The sequence below is a fragment of the Carassius carassius genome, chromosome 21 (assembly GCF_963082965.1).
Source record: "Carassius carassius chromosome 21, fCarCar2.1, whole genome shotgun sequence".
NCBI lineage: Eukaryota > Metazoa > Chordata > Actinopteri > Cypriniformes > Cyprinidae > Carassius > Carassius carassius.
The window spans coordinates 26,606,595-26,628,840 of record NC_081775.1 but is presented as its reverse complement, the minus strand read 5'-3'; the positions used below and the strand labels follow the sequence as shown (position 1 = coordinate 26,628,840).

The following is a 22,246-nucleotide window of genomic DNA, read 5'->3' as shown; positions in this document are numbered from 1 at the left end:
ATCCTCCACATTCCTTATATGTTCTACCCATGTTAACCTTGGATTAACAAAGTACTCCGAAATTACTTATGTATAGTTTTAAATTAAAGCCTTCATTGATTTTCCTCCTTGTAAAAAAACATTAGTTTTTTCAACAGAAAATTTTAAACCCTGCTGAATACCATCTTGCAACTTTTTTTTAACTATGTTCTACATTTCTTCCCCTTTTCCAAATTACTCCATTGTCCATGCCTGTTGGTACATTTACATATTGTTTTTCCCCTGCGATTTAAATGTTTGACATATTGCATAAATTGTAATTGACTGAAATGTGTGCATTTAAATATTTTACATTGTGCTAATGACAAAACTGTGCTAGATTATGAGTTTGGGCCCTTATGAGTAGGTCTACTAGTGATTTTCAAGTATTAAATTGTGTATAAGGCATTGTCATGACTGTAAATCATGTGTTTTAGGCATAGACTGTATAAAAACGATTTTAGGTATGAGAGTGGCATATGTTGAGTTTTAATATTTGGGTAGGGTCTACAGGCTTGTTACAGCCTAGTTTTAATTAGCCTTTGGGTTGATTTTAATACACAGACCTGGCACAGTGGCTCACTATTATTACTACTTTACATGTTTTAGGAATAATAGTAGTTGTAAAAAGTATGAAAAAACACAAATGCAATTTTGTAATATGTAAAAAAAAAGGGGTCAAATCTCTATTAGCCTATAGCTATTTAGCTTCTTTCAAGTAGACACCTAATCCACATTACCACTGTAAGTGCTGTTTTTTAATACTGTACACTCCACATTCATTATAAGTTTCTCACATATTACATCCACGCACCCTGTACATTCTCAATCACTGAACATTCATCTAAATGTTCCATTTCTTCAACAAGATCACATTGTTTGATTCCCACTTCCTGTCCAACAATGCATCAGAAACTTGTTTTTTTTTTTTTTTTTTAATCTTACAAAAAATCTAGTTTGTCTAAAAACAAAACTGTACAAAATGTAAACTGAAACATTTGCATCGATAGTTTATGAGACAGAAAATTTGGCTAAAAATAAATGTTGGACATTTAACTGGAAAGGCTATTTCTGTGCATACGAAGGATCATAAATTAATTCCTGAAGGGGAATAGAAGTCATCCTTCATCATATTTTCTTTTAAACGACAAATTTCCAGTTGGAAAAGGTTTTCGGTTAAAACATATGCTTACCTTATTGCCTGGTTTAATAAAAATTACATTAAAGACAATAAAACAAGTAAGACCTCTGACATGGCCTTTAACTCAACTCTTGTTATTATGCATTCATAGTCCCGATTTTTCTTTATTTAACAAAATTACAATGGCATGACACAGACTCCTCCTTTTCCTCTTTGTTCTAATTCAGTCCTCTTTGTTCCTTGTGCTTATGAACTCATTTCCAGCCTTTTCCTCTTTCGTGACAGGAGAATTTTCAGGGCAGAACAAGCTGATTCCAGTCTAGAACTCATCTCCACCCTTCAGCATTGGCTACGGGAGAGGAACTGACATGCTGGTCGAGTCATCACACATTTTTGAACAAAAAGCCTCTCCTACTTGGCGTCTGTTCGCTATTTCTTCTGCAAGAATTTCATTTTATTTCCTGCAAAGCAAAATATTTGTTAATAACAATAGTGGAAAAAAACTGCTTTTTATTTTAGACAAATGGGAAAGAAGCTAAAGATTTACCGAGCCCCTTAAGAAATTTGTTGACTCCACTTGGTTCAGGTTCAGGATAGGAATCCAAATATTCTGCTGCTCTCAATTCAAACAGCCCTGTTCAACAAAACATTCCTCTCATTACTTAAAGGAACAGTTTACCTTAAAGATAACAACTCTAACCCAGAATATTTCTTCTCTCACCTTTAACACCTCCTTTTCTGAGTTCTCGGTCATGAATGAAACCAGCAAACATCTGTGTGTCCATGAAGAGCTGGAGAAACTGTCGCACTCCTCGGGACGGATGAGATTTCCTGAAAGCGTCGCTCTGCAGCTCTCGGGTGCCACGGGGTCCTGTGTCGCTCATGTACAGAGAATAATGTCCCACCAGCTCAACAAAGAACCACACAAAAGCCTCTGACACCAAAGTGCTCAGGTCTGATTTATCTGTTAGGAGAATAAAACCACAATGTGACACATTGATACTGCATAATATATATAAAAATACACGGAAGCTTAAAAAGCCCATAAAATAAGACTTTTGTGGTTTATATGCTAATGTGAGGAATAAGAAATAGTTCATACCAAAATGAAAATTGGCTGAAAATGCCTCACACTATACAAGATGTAGATGAGTTTGTTTCTTCATTGGAACAGATTTAGGGAAATTTAGCATTGCATCACTTGCTCACCAATAGATGCAGTGAATGGGTGCCGTCAGAATGAGAATCCAAACAGTTGATAAAAACATCACTATAATCCCCACCACTCCAGTCCATCAATAAACATCTTGTAAAGTGAAAAGCTGCATGTTTGAAAGAAAAAAATACATCAAGACACTTTTAACGTCTTACCATTTCTTCATGCTAAAATAAGACACCTCTATCCATAATTGAAAAAGTCATCTCATCTTTATGGGGAGAGAAAAATGCATAGAACAAGTACTGTTTTAAAGCAAAAACCGTCCACTGGAGACAGTTTCTCTGGAGAAAGCATTGGAGGATGGATATGGACTAATATTTTGACTAGAAGTGAAAGTTTAAAAACTGCCTTGTTGGATTTCTTTCTTAAAAACACTTCACAAGATGTTCATTGGTGGACTGGTGTGTGGATTATTGAGATGTTTTTATCAGCCGTTTTGCTTGTCAAACATTGAAGAAAAGCATGCAAACCTTCAAAATGGGACTTTAAAAACTATTTTAAAATGTGTATTACATAGAATTTAATGCATATAAATGTATCGCGTATAATTATAAACAACTATAGCATGTCTATTTGATCTATTTTTAAACAGGACATTTAAATAATCAAACAATAAATAAATATGCTTTGAATAATAAGAATACATTTTAATCATAAGTATTTTTAATACATTTTACACAATAATAATACACTTGATTTTATTTACAGCAGACTATCATGTGACTGGCCACGCGAGCAGGCTTTTAGGATCACAGAACTTGCTCCTCCACTGTGAATAAATCGTCATCCGTATTCATGAGTGAATTTATTTTTACAGACATCCACATGAGAAACAATTATCATCACAATAGGGTTTAAAAGTATTTGCTATTTGATAAATACAGGCCTAAAACTCCCTGTTTTAACAGGAAAACTCAACACAAGAAACCGGTGCTTGCCAAACCATTTGTCCTTTAATATTTAGTATAACTGCCATAATGACCATTTGTCGTTGGGCCGGCTTAACGTAACATCTATAACAACTTAAATCACACTCGTCAGCATGATCCTGACCTCACTGGCCTTGTTTAACGGTTGGTTACTCATCACATCATGAATACACAGACAGTAGGGCTTTAAAAGGTGAACAGCTCATTCTGACACAGTAAGACAATGGAGGAAACCTTCAGTTAAACCAGTTTAAAAATGAACTGCTGTGGGTTCGGCTGTGAATAACGGCACGTGTGAGGACTCTAACCTCCTTTCCTGTCTCTGGTGTTTTGTTCTAGGATCTCCTCCCTGTTCTCCAGTATCTCCTGAAGCGCTGCCTGCAGCTTTCCAGGTAAGATACAGTCCTCATCTCCAAGCTAGGACAACAACAAGTAGAGAAGATGAATATAGGCACAAATGTAGGAAAGAAACAGACATTTTCAAACAAAGACCAGATTGGCCCATGATTACATTTTACAAAATGATTTGTCAGCAATCAGATATTCCGCTGTTTGTAGTCTGATTGTAGAAAGGTTCGAAATGAGTATTTATTTGGCAAGGATGCATTAAAAATTAACATCTATAAATATACACAGTGCACACACATAATACATAAACACACTCTTTTATTTTGGATGCAATTAACCATGATTAATCAATTTGACAGCCCTAATTGTAATTGATCAAAAGTGACAGTTAAGACGTTACCAAAGATTTCTATTTCAAATAATGTTTTTGAACTTTCTATTCAAAGAATCCTGAAATTGTATCTCGGTTTCCACCAAGAACCAAAAACCTTAGGCAGCACAACTATTTTCAACATTGATAAAAATAAGAAACGTTTCTTGGGCACATTAGAATGATTTCTGAAAGCAGTTATATATTCAATTATGGCGTATAAGGAAAACAACTGGAATTTGATGACAGTATAAATGTGACCCTGGTCCACAAAACGCTCTTTAGGGTACATTTCTTGAAACTGAGATCTGAAAGCTGAATAAATAAGCTTTCCATTGATGTATGATCTCTTAGAATAGGACAATATTTGGCCGAGATGCAACTTTTTGAAAATCTGGAATCTGACGGTACAAAAAAAAAAAAATCTAAATATTTAAAAAAATTGCCTTTTAAAGTTGGCCAAATGTATTCTTAGCAATGCATATTATTAATCAAAAATTAAGTTTTGATATATTTAAGGTAGGAAATGTAAAACATATCTTCATGGAACATGATCTTTGCTTAATATCCTAATGATTTTTTGCATAAAAAATTTTTGACCCATACAATGTTTTTTTTTTGGCTATTCCAGCGATGTAAGACTGGTTTTGTGGTCCAGGGTCACAAATATGACTAAAACCACTTGTTTAAACAACCAGATTTATGTTTTTGAATGATAATACAGCACAGCAACTCAGGCCGTGACTTGAGTTTCATACCACACCCCACAAACACACACACACACACACACACACACGTGGTACATTCAAAAGGGCACACCTCGTATTATTAGGAGACTAAAACCTGCATACTCACCTGAACAACAAACTTGTCCGCACACAAATCCACAATAAGAACCTGGTTGAATAAGAAAAAAAAGAAAGGAAGGTCAAAATGACAACAAAAAGCAAGAACCTTTTTTATGTAACAAATGTATGTCTTTCATGCCCTTTCTAAATGGAATGCATAAGAACAGGAACCTCAGAATTCAGTGTTGTATATTTTTCCAAAGTTCACCAGTTTATTTAAACAAGACAAATGCAATTTTGTTTTCAATGAAAGATCGCAAAGTTATTAAAATTTTTACTTAAAGCATCTGCTAGAATTTCAAAAAATAAAGGCTCCAAATGGAGAATTTTGCAGTAATGTCATAAAAAAATTAATTTAGGGTTCCTCAAAGAAACTTTTAGTGAACCACTCTTATTTTAATTATAGTAAAGAACATTTTAAAACGCCAAAGAACCTTTTTTCCACTAAAAAGACCATTTTGTCCAATGAAAAGGTTCCATGGATGCAACACAGATGCCAATAAATCAAACAAAACAAGTATTCATTTTTTGGGATCCTCTTATAGATATGATTTTAATACCTAATACTTCTATCAGATAGTATTTTATTGCTGGCATGGGGATTGTCAAGCTGTTAAACAATGGGAACAATTCAAGGCATGGCGGTTATTAAATTAAACTCTGGCTGTAGTCGTAATCAAATCTCAGAGCTCTCTTCTGTTGATTAGAAGCATCTTATATGAGATCCATGACAGCCTTTGAGAAAACTCCCTTTCTACAGGCCAGAAGATTCTGGAAAAGTTTTGTACATCATGTAAAACTGGATGGTTTTGAAATAAAACACTCATAACCCAGTTATGTTCATAACCCAGTCAAAGTATTAAAACTAATCTGAGAAAATCTCTGGAAATCATGACCACCAATACACCATGCATCAACATTACTCAGTGTTTATTAAATCATAACAGGTAATATATGTAAAGATCTTTATTCTGTGGATCTTAGTCATCTTATTTAATCTTATGCAGATGGAAACGAGGCTGTGAGGGATAAGACATACAGTCTTTACAATGATACGGACTGTAGAAAGGTCCTAGAACAGGTTTTTCTCAGTTGAAAGTTATTTTCAGAAAGATGTTTCATCAGACGAACATTAGTTGCTAAACAAAAGTACAATCCATTGAACCCACTGTATTTCTATCCCTCACAGCCTCAATGTAATGTCTGTTAAATATGGCACTACCCTGACTAAGGTCTACAGGTCAGAAAGAGGTCTGAAATTATTACTAAACAATTAATTACTACCAAATTTGGTGGAAAATCCTTGATTAGAAATCTAAGTGAACTTAAAAAGGCTCCTTCAAAGTGACTGACCTCCTCAATGGGCATATCCAGCACCTCGGGCAGGGACGGAGACAGCGCCCCCAACACAAAAGGAGTGGGAGAGCAGCATATGTCCAGCATGCTGGCAGGAAGCACCGGTACGAACGTGTGCTGCCACGTGAAGGGATAAAGCAACGCCAAGGCAGAATGGGCACATCGGGATAAGACACTGGCCAGAGACAAACAGAGTTAGGTTTGAATTTATTTCTAGCTGTAGCTCTATTTGGGTATCAGCATGGGTGGTGGTCTGCACCTGAGTTTGTCTGCGATGAAGATCACTCTCCTCTCCAGCAGCAGAGAAGCGAAGACCTGCAGGAGTCTGGTCACACTGAGACACTGCAGCAAACTCTCAAAGTCTACGTGCTCCAAGCGAGAGTCCACCGGCCTGCACAGAGTCAGAACCTACACACACAACAGAGACGCGCGGATGATCCTCAGGAGACTGTTTCAAACAGTTAAGAAACTCCATGTAAAAGAACAAAAATGTAAAATAAAATAAGTGCCTACAATTTTTTTTACATATTCGTAAAACTATTTTCTTTTAAAACAAAAACAATTTTTTAAACAAAAAAATAAAATAAAAATAAAAATGTTTAATTAATAATAATAAATGTTTATGTAATTAATAATGTAATTATTCATTATTACATTTTATAAAAAATATATATTTTTTTTTTAAGTTATATTGTTTTGCAGGGTTAAGCATAAGTACAAGTTACAACAATTGTGCAAAAAAAGTAATTAATAATATTATATAATTCAAGAATGCTTGTCCAGTCATTTTTTTGTCACAGGTGTTACGCTATAAAAACAATTTTGAAAATATAGAAAGTTTTAGAAAGGTACTTCAAAGGTCAAAGTTCATATTAAAAAGGCTGTTCAAATGCGCATATGATTTTCCTGCCATGTCGAAAAAGTTTTGATTTACATTTAAGATGATATTTTGATGTATGGTTGAAGTTCACTTTAACATTAGTTTAATGTGATTTTTTTTTCAAGATATTCTTTGAAATGATTATTTGATATTATTGTTATTATATTTATTGATTTTCATCTGATCAGTGGCATGTGTTTTGAGATGATATTGACACATTCTTTAAAAAAAAAAACACACAAATTTATTAGAAGTCATCACTAGTGTTACAACCATTTATTTGTAAAGTAAAATAATTACAAATAATTATAATAAATGTTGAAAAAACAAAATTATAAAACAAGAAAGATCAAGTTTTGACATTTATGAGTAGTAATAAATAATGTCAAGATTTAAATAAATACCTATAATCTGCTTTTATAGGAGTAAATAAATTCAAAACTTCATTTTGTAAGCCCACATGTAGTACTGAATAATAAATGAATGTATAAACTACAGGAATAAAGATGATCTTTCCTGAGTTACACAGTATCTTACCTCGTTCCCAGAGCCCGGCAGGAAGCTCTTGACGGTGATGGTGCGTCCAGGAGCAGGGAAGGGAGCTTCCATGACACTGTGCATGAAAGGATGAACCAAGGCAGGGGAAATCTCTCTCCTCCTCTCCACCTCCTCCAAGATCTGCTCTCAAACAATTTAGACCGTTACAATTCAGCATCTGTCTTAGGGTTAGTGCTGATTAAACAGGAAGTTCATATCTGATCTCTGAAATGACCCTGACCTTTGAGAAGAGATTGAAGCAGCCCAGTCTGCTGATGATGCAGTGAACTTCAGGCAGTCTCTTCCCCTTCCCGCTGGGCTGCAAGACACAGGTCAAAGGTCAAGGTTAGTATAGATTTACTACACAATATGCCATCCTGTATCATTTATTCACCGTCATGTTTTTCAAACCTCCATGATGATCGATGAGAGGTTTGGAATGACAGTGAATTAAAGTGACAGAAAGTGAATTTTTCTGTTAAGTATCATTTTTAATTGACTAGGTGAGATTGCCTTTACAAACTCACCAGGATTTTGCGGCAGTATCCAAATAAGCGACTCCCATCCTCCCCGGTTAGGACAAAAGAAAATGTTTCACTGTGGGCGATAATCAAAGATTATATTAGGAGTGTGAATTAGTTAGCCAAGTAACATCAATTGTTTAATATTAGCATGTTACCTGTTGTGGTCCGAGGAGGGACGCCAGTCTTGACAGTCAGGAAAACAAAACTTGGGAATGGCCTTTAATCTGTCTTCAGCCTCACGAGACAGACGAGAAGACTTCTCAAACTGAATGCAAAATAAAGACAGAAAAATATATTTTTTTACAATCAAATAGATAATAATGACATTTTCTATACTGATTTCATATTTCTATAATTAAAAAAGTAAAACGTAAATAATGTTATTATATCTTATTACAGTCATATAAAATAAATAATAATTACAACATATTAATAAATATTATATATAATTATATATTACAACTTAAAAATTAGTATCATTAATTTGAAATTAAAATGTAAATAATTTGTATTAGATTTTATTATATTTATAAAAATAGTTACAATATATAAATGTAAAAATAAATATTTAATATATATTATATAAAAGATCTATCTATCTATCTATCTATCTAGATAGATAGATAGATAGATAGATAGATAGACAGAAATGTACATTATAATCTTTTAAATAATTTGATATAATTGTATTTTATTTCTATGAAATAAGTCAGAATTACAATATATAAATATAAAAAGTATATAGTATTTATATATATATATATATATATATATATATATATATATATATATATATATATATATATATATATATATATATATATATATATATATATATAAAATAAAATAAAAACAAGAAAATGCTGAAACACAAATTCCATAAATTAAGATCCACCACATATTATTTCCAGAATTTGTCATTACAATTTATAAGGTCTCTTTACCTTCGTGGGGAACTGTTGTGTGATCTCAGGGATGTATGTGTTTCCAGGGGAAGCTTTTCTAAGTGACACCACTACAAATTGCTGGAAAAGCTGCTGCTCTTGTAGTTGGATCAGGTCCCTCTCTAAAGTGTGGTAACCCGGCCGCCGCTTTAAAGTTGACTGAACGTACACTGTTCGCTGGGAGCGATCTATGGGAAAAGAATGTAAACAGCCTCGATGGGTTTAGAACTGGTTTAATATACAAGTTAAACTTGAATAAACAAGAGTTCTCTGAGCCCAGGCCTGAAGGAGACACTAACCTTTAGAGCTCTCCTCAGGATCACTCTCTGTTCCACTTAATTCATCTGCCAAAAAAAAAACACATTTCCTGCCTGGTAAGATGACTTCTCTTGGTAAACCAGGTAAATATGAAATATGTATCCTCTTACCTCTGGTTGCTGTCGCCCATACTCGTTTCCTTCCTCTTTTGGCTTCAAATATCTCCTGGATCCTGTTTACAAGCTGCACGAGAAACACAAACAAGATTTCATTTTTGTCTACTAAAAGCAATATTCCAACAACTTTAGATTTTTAAAATGTTTCCTCATGTTTATTTTCAACAGTAAAAACTGTAATATTGTGAAATATTTTTACTGTTTAAAATAACCATTTACTATTTTAATATATTTTTAAAATCTAATTTATTCCTTTGATGCAATGCTGAATTTTTAGCCTCATTCCTCCAGTCTTCAGTGTCACGTGATTCTTTAGAAACCGTTCTACTGTTGATTTGCTGCTCAAGGAGCATTATAATGTTGAAAAGAGTTCTGGTGCTTAACATTTTTTGTGGAAAATGAGATACGTTTTTTATTTCAGTATTCTTTGCTGAATAGAAAATGTTCAAAAGAAGGGTTCTCTGGCAACAACCTACTTCTGACCAATTTAATGCATCCTTGCCGAATAAAGAAAGAAATCTTACCGAGCCCAAACTTTTGTAGTCAACATAAAACATATTTACAAAATGCAATTAAAATAGAAGCCAAACAAATAAATGTTTTAAATTCAAAACAAATGCAAACAATATACAAAACTACAACCAGAAGACTAGATGCATCATAATGACCAGCGACGTGCATCTAATGTGTACGTCTGGTCAGAGCAAACATGACATGCTAATTATGATTCATATTCATGGAGAGGACAGAGGTCTGCCCGCATCACACAGTGAGACAGCACACTGTTGTGGCATCTACCCTTGATGAGCGGAAACAGCTTGTTGGTGCTTTCCCCAGATAAACACATAATGCTCACCATGTGTGGACAGTAAAGGCCTTTTAGGCACCACTCAGAGCAAGCATGAATCTCTTTACGGTCTTGAGATGCTCTTGAAATGAAGTACCATAATATTCATACATTCAGCAATGAGCATACAGTCTCATTTACAGTCAAATTTGAGTGATGCACATGACATACAAGTGCTAACGATTATAAAAAGGAAGACATACTAAAACATAAAATGACAGCAAAAGATTAAATCATTAAAAGTATGATTGAAAATATATAAATGAATAGTAAAAATATGCCTCAATCAACTATATTCATAAAGAAAGACAATTTTTCTATATTTATTGTTGATTTGCACTCTAAAACATTGTGTCCCAGCTATTTTGGTCTTATGTACCCCTGAGGAAAACTGAAGTACATAAACACCATGTCTTTCTTTTAAATCACATTATACATCATTATCAGTCCTAATATTATTGTCAACTAAAAAAAAAATGTTTTTGGTAACTGAAATGAAATAATATCTACATTTTAGATAAAAAAAATAAAATACAATGTGTTTCTTAAACGAAAATGAGATGTTGCCTTAGCAAAAAAATTTAATAAAATATGCTTAAGTTGAAGTACTAAAATTACTAAAAAAATACAAATCTAATAGGAATATAACAAAACTAACAAAATTATTCAAATGTATAATACTCTTCCAATGAAATCAGGAAATACAAAAGTCAGTTCAAAATATTAATAAATATTAATAATATATATAAATAAAACTAAAATAAGATTTTGGTAGTGTGTTCAGATGTTTCACTTTGAACAGATGAAATAACATCTGCACTAACCAGTCAGCACAACTTCCACATTAGCTGTTTGATGTTATAATGGGTGATTTCTACTGGAGAAAAGCGGGTTCTTACCTCCCCTTTCTGCTCACTCTCTTTATTAAAACAGCATTTCTCTATGAGCAACATATACGCTGCCACGGCCTGCTGATTTGAGTTCTTCCAAAATAACTTTATGGATCATACTGACACAAAGCTGAATATAGCTGATTAGTCAGCAGCAGCGTCCAGTATGATGCACAGGCACTTCATGATAATCCTCAACCTCTCATGTTTCCTGCCACCATCCATCCATCTTCTCACCACTTCCTCCCTCATTTTCCCTCTTCCTGCTAACGCATCAAAGCTGACATTTCTACTCAGACTATGTCTGTTTCTCTTATATTCACTGCTATTTTATTCATGAGAACTGGGACAAAACAGGCTAGAGAGATGGTTTATGTATCAAATCCATCAAAAAATATTTATTTATGTAAAATTATTACCCAGCCCTGCATCATATTTTTTGAATGAATTTCAATACTTGTTTCTTACTTGCTTACAAAATAGAACATGCATTGCTTCTTACAAAGTATGATGCATGTCATTACATTTTTTTGCTTTTGACAAGGACTTGTAAGGTAAAGAGGGTACCTTAATCAGCAGAAAAACTGCCATAAAGACGTGATTCTTATTTCCCTCTAAGCCAGGTTACAACTATATGTTGAATTCTCAGAAGACATTAACATGCATGAATCATGCCTATTCCTGATTTTATGTGTTATCCTGATTTCACGGTTAGAATTATGACCAATGAAAGAAGAAAATGCAAACATGACACACGTTTTATGCTACATCTGTGGGTGTTTTACTACATCCAAATAGTGTCAGAAAATTACAGATTTTGTATTTATAAACTTGTGTTTATGTGAAGTTCTATGACATTAAACTGAGTTTTTGAACATATTTTCCCACTCCTTTAGAGATTGTTAGTTCAATTAGAATTTTTTTTTGTCAATTAAACTATAATTGTGACATTTGACTGCTTTTGTTGTTTCGATGAGTGCATTATAGCTGATATATACTTTTTATTTAATGAAAAAACTTTCCCTAATGTAAAATTAGTTTGTTAACTCAACTTATGTAGGTAATATTAGGTCTTTTTCTCAAGATGCTGGGCTGTATTATCAGCATTTGGGTGCAGCTTCAGTTTCTAATATACTAAAGAATTTATTATATCATGTAACAGTTTGGTTAAAGTTCATATGCATACAATCAGAGAAACAGGTGTCAGCAGGCACATGTTGAGCAATGTTTAATGACGTCTCAGGCACGTGTTTGTGCGTGTGGGTTTACCGGGGGTTGTCGGTTTGTCCTGTATGAAGTGGCAGGTTTGGCTGCTGTTGATGTTTTAGGACTGTTTGTAGTACAGGTACGTGTAGGTGACGTTATGGATTCTTTGCGGTCCCGCCCCATTTTATGTAACCTGTCGGCGTTAGGTAATAGTGTGAAGGGCTTCGGTGAGATCTGCATACAGTAACAGACAAAAGAAGAAGTTTAGTTAATAAAGAAATTTACTGCAAAATTACGAGTGCCTTTTATATCACTTTTGATCAATACATCCTTGCTGAACAAAATAATTAAGATTTGAGCAAGTGTATATGCTACTAACTGAAATCTGACTAAATCACTATGCATTTAAAATGACAGTCACCTTGATGTGTGGGCTCTCTCTCTGTCCGACTGTGTAGTTTCGTGGCCGTCTTATAGGTAAACACATAGGAGAAAGTTTGAGGTCTTCATATGGGTTCTCTTTTGAAATATCCGCTGTAAAAAATTGAAAGTTGCAGCTACTATAAAAAGAAGTCATGCAAAAAAAACATTTTGGTGTTTTCTACTCTGGTTTCATTACATTTAGGGACATGCAAAACAACATGGTTTCAAAATCAACTATTCAGCAAATAAGATACCTTTTTGCTTTCAAAAACAGCTAGATGGTCTCATGCAGCTAAAATGGGATGCTTTTTTACAAGTTAGACTATCAAATTGACATGGCATCACAAAAACAGAGGAAGCCATCTAAGAAATCTGTTTGTGTAAGCATGTTAATTAATGCAAGTAGAGTATGCACCACTAAAACTAACAAAGCAAAAAAAAAACATTTGATCAGTTTAATGTATCCTTCCTAAATAAAAAAAAATAATAATAATTTACAAAAAAAAAATCTTTCTGAACCCAAACATTTGGATGGCAGTGTATAAGAAAAAAATAATACAGTAATCAAGAGTCGGTGTAAACATTTTCTAGTGCTTCACAGTAATATCTGATCGATGACATGTCTTGGCATTCTCAGAATCACTCACAGATGTCCTCATAGATGCTGTCTTCAGACCAGGCATGGTAAAGACCTGATCGAAGGCCCTCCTTCCCTTTAGAGGCCTGTTGGGCTGTCCGCCGTACCACATCCTCAAACTCAAATGACTTCCTGTGGAGAAGAGGACCAAGAGTGTTACAGTCACTGTATTGTGATCCAACAACAAGTTTAGGGACTTTCATAAAGGGTAACCATTAATCCAAAAAGGAATGTACCAGAATTCATATCAAACCGTAAAAAAAAAAAAAACATGATATAGAATTGACACATAATGATTGGAACAGGGTTCCAAATAATCAAGAAGAACAACAATTACTAGAGGAAGGAGTGAACACAACAGCGTGACCATATGAGTGTTCAGAAAGCCCTTGAGTGACTACAGCAGGCTTCGTTGAAACAGAAGTAGGTCAAATGTGGACAATGGGCTGCGATTCTGCCAAAGAACAGCTGACATGACAGCTGGAGACAAGGCCAGACAGCTAAACTATCAGCCACTCACAACTAAACTCTCCACACCATGTCCTCTGACACAAAGATGTCCAACTCAGAGTATGAAATAAACAAGAACGACAAATAGATCTGTACACTTTCTTAAGAACCTGTGAGGTGTTTACACAAAAGTACACCCAAAAAAATCTGTCATCATTTACTCACCCTCAAACCTGTATGACTTACTTTCTTCTCTGGAAATTTGACGAATGCATTAGTGGCAGGTCGCACAGAAAGCGTCTAAAAACGTGAGACACAGTGCTCAGGAATGTTTTTTTTGTTTTGTTTTTTTTTTACTTGCAACTGTAAGCAAAAGCTTTTAATGCTTGCCCCGCCTCCGGGGTCTTCTGATTAGTCTACTGTTTTGAAACTGACATTGATGAATGATGCTGCATGTAAAAGATGAAATTATTTTAACTTGACGTCATCTTAAAAACATGGTACTAATGTGCAATACACTGCAAAATATGGTAGACATGAGCACAACAGTCATGCATGTCCTTCTAGAGCATGTTTAGATCGACAAACAATGGGAAAGTAGTGCGTTGCAATGGAAAAATGCATTCTGTGTGAATGGCCCCTTATGTTTTTTCCCCACAATATGAAGGTCAATGGGGCACCAATGTTCAGAAAAAAAAGAGACATAAGGTAAGAAAATTACGAAAATTTAAATTTTTGGCTAAACTGTCACTTTAAAGTGTCATGAAGCAAGAAATGTCAACATATATGAACATGCTGAACATCAGTGAAAACAATAATAGCACTCATTATGTATATTATTAAGGGAAAAGTTGTTGTTTTTTTTTTGGACTAATTTCGTACTTCCACACTGCCAGTTCACCTCTGTAAACATGACCATGACAACACATGGCGTATGCATGAGAGATCGGTTTCTGCGCTGAACACCACGATGAGTTTAACTCACTGCTCCGATCATAGTTCATATCCGGACCGGAGCAAATATGTTTCAAGTTTTGTAAACATATTTTATATTCTCCATTCTGTGATATTCTTGATCGGGTCCTTCAATGTAAGTCTATGGGATGTTTAAAATCTGATCACTTTGAAAACTAGTAGCACACACCTCTCCTCAACAATCCACATGATTTGAGCTGTTAATCAAGGTAAGGCATGTCGGTTATGAGAACGGTTCAGGCCAACACCTATTGTTCGTGAGGATATATCATTTGTGACCAGGTTTAACAGGTTTTGAAAGCCAGCAAAATGCTATTTATAAAGGGTTATCAACCCGCTTTTTTGTACAATATAATTATATGAGGAAGTTGTTTGATCACCTTATATTTCTAGTTTTTGGAATCTGCCATTTTATTATCCCAGTTATTTTAAATTAACTCATTTGGTGCCATGACATTACTTAAGATGCAGCAAAATGAAAATATAACAAACTGGGTCGAAAACCAAAAGTGGAAGTAATACAATTAGAAATTCAGAACAGATCTGAAAGAGTGGACGTCCAATGGTGGAAATGGCATCATATGAATTTTAAAAACGCTGTTAAAGACTTCAACAATAAAAGAACAGAAATAATTGATGGCAATTTTTTGTTTGATTTTGTACTTCTTCATCTGTATTTTCTTTTTGTCTACCTTGCCCCTCTAGGAACTTGTAAGCCATGATTGTTTTGTTGTATACATGCTTGCTACCTACTCTAAAAACCTCAATGAAAAAACGTATTGTTCATATATTGTGATTGTGAAGTGATTACATAAACATATTTAATGCAGCACCTGACAAGATCTTTTTCATGAATAATAAATTGAGTTTAAAGTATGTACAACTCATGGACGCTGTACTCAAACCCCCTTCATTTCCTTTCTTATGTTTGGGATTAGCTGTGTAATGTAAGCTGCAGTGTGGGAAAAGTATTCACCTGTTCTTTCTGTTTCTGGAAAACCCGTTGATAGTATTGACTGGACAAGGAGGAGGTGGACAGCTGGGTGGCTTTAGTATGATGTCATGCTTCCGGACTAGATTCGATTTGCTGACTGATGGAGTCTGGTTCTCCAGTGGGATCCATTGGCCGGGCGGACTGCTCGCACCCTTGTACTGGAATGTGCGCTGTGGTTTAGGTGGAGGAGAAAGAGGTCTAATTTCCCCAAGACCCTTAGTCACCATCAAGGAATCCTTCTCCTTCTCCCAGAAAGAGTCATCTGTCTCCAGTCGTTTCCAGAAACCCCTGGAGGTGTAAAAGTTCCCTGGAGGCAAGGACGCCTCTGGATCCTCTACACATCGAGGTAGAGATGTAATTTCGACATCTGTGAAATGGTTTGTCTTGATATTATTGCTTTTAACATTCAGTTTAGCATCTTGGACTTGGGTTACAGTGCTTAGAGGCTTCGTCACAGGAGTTGATGTAACTAATTTATTTGAATGAGTTCGGTTTCTTGGGAAATCAGACTGGAGTTCACCTGTAACTGGTCTAAAAGTCATCTGGTTTTCCCTGAAATCCAAACCCAGGTTTTTGGCTTTTGATAAAGTCGCTTTGTTACAACCTCCATCATTGCCATCAAGTCCATTTCCAAGGAGGTCTCCCGAAAGCCTGCGAGATGCAAGAGTCCGCTGGGGCTTAATATTCCAACTGGGGACATCCTCCTGCTGACTGAGTCCCTCCCATTGGGAGATTTTCTGCTTGATGTTGACGCCAGGCTCTCGCGTGATCGGCCACGCTGCCGTTGTTGCCGTCGTCTTCCCTGCGACGACATTCCCTCCTCTTTTTCCATGGTCCCCTCCAAGGGCTAGCATCACCACGAGGCTGCCGTCACACCGCAGGACTGTGTGGCATTGCAACAGTGAGCCTATCAAGGAAGAAACCCTTCCTTTGTGGTGCAATGATGTTAATAAAGATCAACAAAGAACCCTTTTCCTGTAGGAGTCAGTTCCTCTGCCATTCTTCCTTCACTTTGAACCCTGCAAAGGAAAAAAGCAAACTCAACAAGTGGATTTATTTAAAACTGAAATGGTTACTGAAAGAGGCTTACCATAAAAAAAAAATATATATATATATATATATGAAATTAAGCATGGTGAACACCCCCAAAAAAGTTTTCCCAAATCTTGCAGCCCTAAATTTAATTTCATATTTCATGCTCAAAATACATCTTCAAGGTAAACTTTTCTTAGATTTTTTTTTCTATTTATATTATCTTTGAACATGCACACCTCAACAAAATCACAAAACTTATTCTAGCGTAATTCACTTTTTAAAAATATTGCTGTACAAAAACTTTCTGTATTTTCTCATATCTCATATACAGTACATATATATATAAATATCTCACAAAAACATGCAATGTCAGGTTTAACAATGCATCCAACTGATAAGCACATTTTGCACACATAAAAGATGACAGTCCCTGCATGCTGCATAAATGCAGGAAACCAAAGATCGTCACTGTCAAGGTCAGCAGCGAAACCAAAAATAAAAACCCTAACAAAGAAGAGACTGACAACCACAGGAACATGGTAGAACACAAAGCATTCTGGGGGCCTCCATCCCCAGGAACACCCACCACCCCCACTCCGACCCTCTTTAGCTGGGCCCGTCTCAAACACGGCCATGCATTAGCACACTTGAGCATAATGTAATTCAATTTCACTCCTCCCCAAAAGCTTCTTTCAGCCGCTGCACGAAAAGGACGGGCATTCCAAGTATTTCCACATCCATGTGCACATAATAGAAGGGCCTTCATTGTGGCACAAGAACCAGTGGTCAGCACATCAATGAGCAAAATATGCATGATTTCATGCATGTTAATAAGTGCTGGTGTCTATGCAACAAAAAGAGGCCACTTGAAATTCCTCTTTCCTGCGTCTAATGTAGACGGGATGGATCTGGCTGCTCTACCACAAGCCCATCTGCAGCCAAAGTGTTTTGGACACGTTGCACATTACGCTGAGAGTGAGACATGCTAGAATTTCTTGGCACTGCGATTGAACGACATAATTCAGTAAATATGACCACACTTGATCAGCCGGACCCAAAAAGTATGCCTTTGTTCTGGATGACCAACATCTAACGTACGCTCTGGAATCTCTCTGTGATTCAAGCCAGATCCCATCCCCCTTGATCATCGCATCTACTGACCCACTTGTGTCTGCGAGCGTGTGCAGGAAGGCCTAGCCTGTGTTTCCTGATTCACAGGAAGGCCGGATCAGCAGAATGTCCATAACGATGGTGGTTTTACAAATCTGTACAAATCTGGTGTTGTATTTCCAAGCTTGTTTTTTGTGACTCAGATGTCTAGAATGAAATTGGACATGGCAAAGTTCACACATGGTGCTGCGTAGGTTTGGACGAGCCAGGCCAAGCGGTTAATTATATCTTGAGAGGGTCTGTGGTAAGCCATCTAACTCTAGTCATCTTGACTTCAACTTCCCGACTGCGTGCGAGGAGGAAGTTCTCATGACGTTAACCCACAACCTGAAAGGCGGTATACATCACTTCTCTCTTTTCTCCAAGCCGCCTTATTCCAGGTACGCTGACAGAGCTCTATGTTTGGGGGTTGGTTATCAAAAGAATCATCAGCAACCGCAGACATACACATAACACCTCTACAACACCAACATCAACCAGACACTAGTATTACCCAAGCCCTTAAATGGTAGACAATCAAGACATAAATAAACTATAATATTACCTTGAACAGGTGATCCACCCACCACAGGTACTTGTGCATGAGGGGACATGTCTCTGGGTGGAGTAGATCAAGAAGGGGGAAAGTGAGCAAGTTCACTGTCAAAACTACACCTAATCATGTCTATATGACAAAACATTGTGTCAAATACTGTCAAGCATATTTAGCTGAAAAAGTTAATAAATAACTCAACTATGGTGTCAACACTACAGACATTTTCACCCAAAGGCGAAATGAGAAAAGCTGAATAACTAGACTTTATCCAACATGAATAAATTATTTTTTAGATAAGCATGTTTATTTGAAGGCTAAATTTCAGCATGGTTTAAATGTAAACAAAAGGTGTCTATAATAAAACATGAATAAACATTTAAAAAGGGTATTTATTATTAAAATCTCTAAAATCAAGTAAGAAAAATAAAATATAGAAATATAGAATGTAAATATAGAATAAAATCATTCATTAAATCAAATTTAAAACGTAATACATGAAAATAAATACAGTTTAAATAGGCTAAGTAAATAAAGACATACATAATTACATAAAGAAATACATACAAGCAGTAGAGCCCTATCATGTCAGCTAGTTCAGATCTTTTGTTATGAAGAAATATCAACTTACTTAGGCAAACTTGCTCGCTGTTTTACAACACATATGTTGCACTCCGCTGAAATAAATCGAAATAAAAGTTCTCATAAGAGTTCACTTAGAGTAAATACTGAGTCTTTAAATCTGTTGTGGAGCCTAAGTCTTCATATCTTACGGCTGGTTAGCCAGGCGGCTAAAAACTTGCTAGAAAAAAAAAAAAAAAAAAAAAAACTTGCTCGGAAAAAGCAACAACAACTTTGTATCCATTCACTTTCACCGCGGATAAGCGACGCGTTTCAAAGTAACAAATAATTCCCGGTAACTGGCAACAATGTAACTCCTGCTGCTGTTTATATTCCCGACTGAACATGTAATCGGCGTTCCTTGAGGAGTGGATATGTGTTCCTGTAAGTCCTCCTCCCGAGCTGTCAGTTCCTCATCTGAGCTTCGGTTCCTCTGAGTGGATGAATCAGCTGCAATAAAAGTGTCTCTTCATAAAAGCAGCCATGTGTGTTCATGGGAACTGATTCGGTTAAAAAAACTCACCATCTTCTTCTTCTTCTTCTTCTTTGGGTTTTAACGGCTGCTTGCATCCTTAACGTTGCATTAACTCGGAAATGCTATTGTATTGTCTTGAATACTTTTTTGTTTTAACTCTATAATGAAACGAGGAAAATGTATGCTATATCTGCTTTTTATTTAAATGCTTTGGCAATATTTTATTGGGAGCAGTGTAGCCCATAAAGCACTCTTTTATATATATATATATATATATATATATATATATATACACAGTGTTGGGAAGGTTACTTTGGAAATGTAATAGGTTAAAGTAATGTAACTAATTACTTTTGAGTACTTTTTTATTACTTTTCTAAATTTGTGAAAATTAAAGAATAATAAATAAAAGCATATACATCAACTTAAATACAGTTATCTAATAAGCATGTGACGTATTCTGTGTAATAAACTCCTGAAACATTGGTGTTTTTTTTTTTAACTGTCTCTTTGTACATGATGATAGTTTTCTCAAAATAAGTCAAATGCACATGAAATGACACAGAGCAGTTCTAGAAATTACGTTTATGTGCTCGTGTACTCCTATATTGAGGCGGCAGAGGTTGAAAACACTGCGAGCTTCAGTAGGCCTATGTGTAGTAAATGAAACCATGTCTTTGCCATTAATTTACAGGAGGGGCGGACTGGGAAAAAAATTCAGACTGGAAAATTCAAACTCATACAAACAAATTAATGGACAAAACTATTTTTTTTTTATGGACCTGACATAAAAAAGGTTGAAATCTTTAATTTGGGGACATGCAAAATAATTAAAAGTTCTCTCCTGAACTGCACCTTCACTTCCATTTTTCTCTTCAGTCTCTTTATTTTGCCCTGTTATCCATCCCTCTCATGACTTAAATACTCAAGATTGAACAAAACTATACTTTACAATACAATACTCTACAATACTACAATATCTTTATAGAAAAATCCTGATACTGTACACGAGTCATGTTTTTCCCTTACAAAATTTAACCTTGCTTTTATTAGCCTATATGAAAGTAAAATAACCTTGTTTTTGTTTTTTTGCAAACGGATTTGTATTTATTTTTAAATAAATACATTTGTAAAATAATTTTACATTTTTGGTTACCACATTTAAACAATAGTAACCATTTTCTCTGGATTTATAGTTAAATATTAAAATGTAAATTTTCGTAAGGGTTGTGGTGTTGTCTGTCGTAGCTCCCCCTAAACCTATAAAAAAAAATCGGATTTGTTTTTCAGATAAATTCCTACTGTAACATTACAACTGATAATAATGATGTCCTTTATATAGTATTTTGAGTGATGACTGATGAGCAATGTGCTGCTGCTTGATTAAATAAAAAAAAAAAACAAAGACAAAAAAAGCATCTTTACAGATGAAACTGACCTGAAACCCTGAACAGTAGTTCTGCTTCTCTGCTCCAGCAGTCCACTCTATTCTATCTATTCTCTCTCTCTCTCTCTCGCATTGATTACTCTGAGTCTGATCCAAACCGTTTGGCGGAGGCGCGGAGAGCGCGCGAGTCATGACTAACAATTCATGACTTATTAGAGATTTAATTATCAAATGGCGGATTCGCAAATGATCGATTTAGTACATTCGGCAGGCAATTATACAATAATGATATTAAATAGTGGGGCAAAATCGGCTGCCAGGCCACCGGCAATTGTCCCGGTTCTCCCGGTGTCCAGTCCGCGCCTGATTTCCACAGACAGGCAGAATGTGCAAGTCATATATTGCATTTTTGGGGCTTTATATTCACAGACACTAGTCCATGTCATGTTTTGATTCAAGTGTACTGACCTACTGTTGATTTAGTCATCCAAAATGTGGGATATTCCGTCCGCGTTAGACATTTCGTTTTTATGACTGGATTCTATGAACCAGACTGTATTTCCACATCCCGGAAATTATTAGGGCGGTATGTTTCAGAATAGTCAGTGCAATTTGGGAAATAAATCAGTTAAATCTGTATGTGGATGTGTGTAAATATTCAAATGTAATCCCCTTTGTAATCGTTAAAAATTTCATAAGTAACTGTAATTTAATTACTAATTTTTTCGTAGTAACTGTAACTAATTACAGTTACAATAATTTTGTAATTAAATTACGTAAGGCCGTTACATGTAACTAGTTACTCCCCAACACTGTATATATATATATATATATATATATATAGTGCACACTTGCCTGTGTTTGGCATCGATGATAACAAATGTCATTGGTTCTCATGTATATGACATGTTTACCGAATGTGTCAGGATTCATTTTAATTTGCAGAGGTGCAAATTACTGAATAATCATTATTTACTGAAAATCTTGCAAAAGCTTCAGATGGGAAAATTTCATATAGCTGCTTAAACAAACTTCTTGTATGACTTTAGATGACTT

At 35.3% G+C, this 22,246-nt stretch overlaps 1 protein-coding gene across 5 annotated transcripts; it reads right to left on the bottom strand.

Moving 5' to 3' along the window:
• Positions 1-758: 758 nt before the first annotated feature.
• On the bottom strand, positions 759-19,769 carry LOC132098023 (DENN domain-containing protein 2C-like). 5 transcript variants are annotated; one of them, XM_059504115.1, is made up of 20 exons: positions 19,339-19,769; positions 18,720-18,772; positions 15,953-16,989; positions 13,562-13,683; positions 12,913-13,025; positions 12,555-12,725; positions 9,543-9,615; positions 9,414-9,458; positions 9,115-9,302; positions 8,326-8,435; positions 8,174-8,243; positions 7,888-7,965; positions 7,647-7,787; positions 6,489-6,637; positions 6,227-6,404; positions 4,881-4,922; positions 3,616-3,724; positions 1,881-2,114; positions 1,707-1,793; positions 759-1,620 (listed from the first exon to the last, which is right to left on the bottom strand). In XM_059504115.1, the coding sequence occupies exons 3-20, from the start codon at positions 16,822-16,824 to the stop codon at positions 1,589-1,591; spliced, it is 2,814 nt and encodes a 937-aa protein (XP_059360098.1). In that variant the 5' UTR covers positions 16,825-16,989; positions 18,720-18,772; positions 19,339-19,769; the 3' UTR covers positions 759-1,588. The 5 variants fall into 5 exon arrangements, with proteins under 5 accessions (XP_059360098.1, XP_059360094.1, XP_059360095.1 ...); XM_059504111.1 differs by having other exon boundaries at positions 1,881-2,123; positions 19,339-19,766; XM_059504112.1 differs by having other exon boundaries at positions 1,881-2,123; positions 19,349-19,766.
• Between the last annotated feature and the right edge of the window lie 2,477 nt (positions 19,770-22,246).

Excerpts from the sequence above, each read along its gene's own strand:
- LOC132098023 (XM_059504111.1), bottom strand. The coding sequence starts at position 16,824 with ATGCTAGCCCTTGGAGGGGACCATGGAAAAAGAGGAGGGAATGTCGTC. Across the intron at positions 9,303-9,413 it reads TCCTGAGGAGAGCTCTAAAG|ATCGCTCCCAGCGAACAGTG; the intron begins GTTAGTGTCTCC and ends CTTTTCCCATAG. Across the intron at positions 3,725-4,880 it reads CGGACAAGTTTGTTGTTCAG|CTTGGAGATGAGGACTGTAT; the intron begins GTGAGTATGCAG and ends TTGTTGTCCTAG.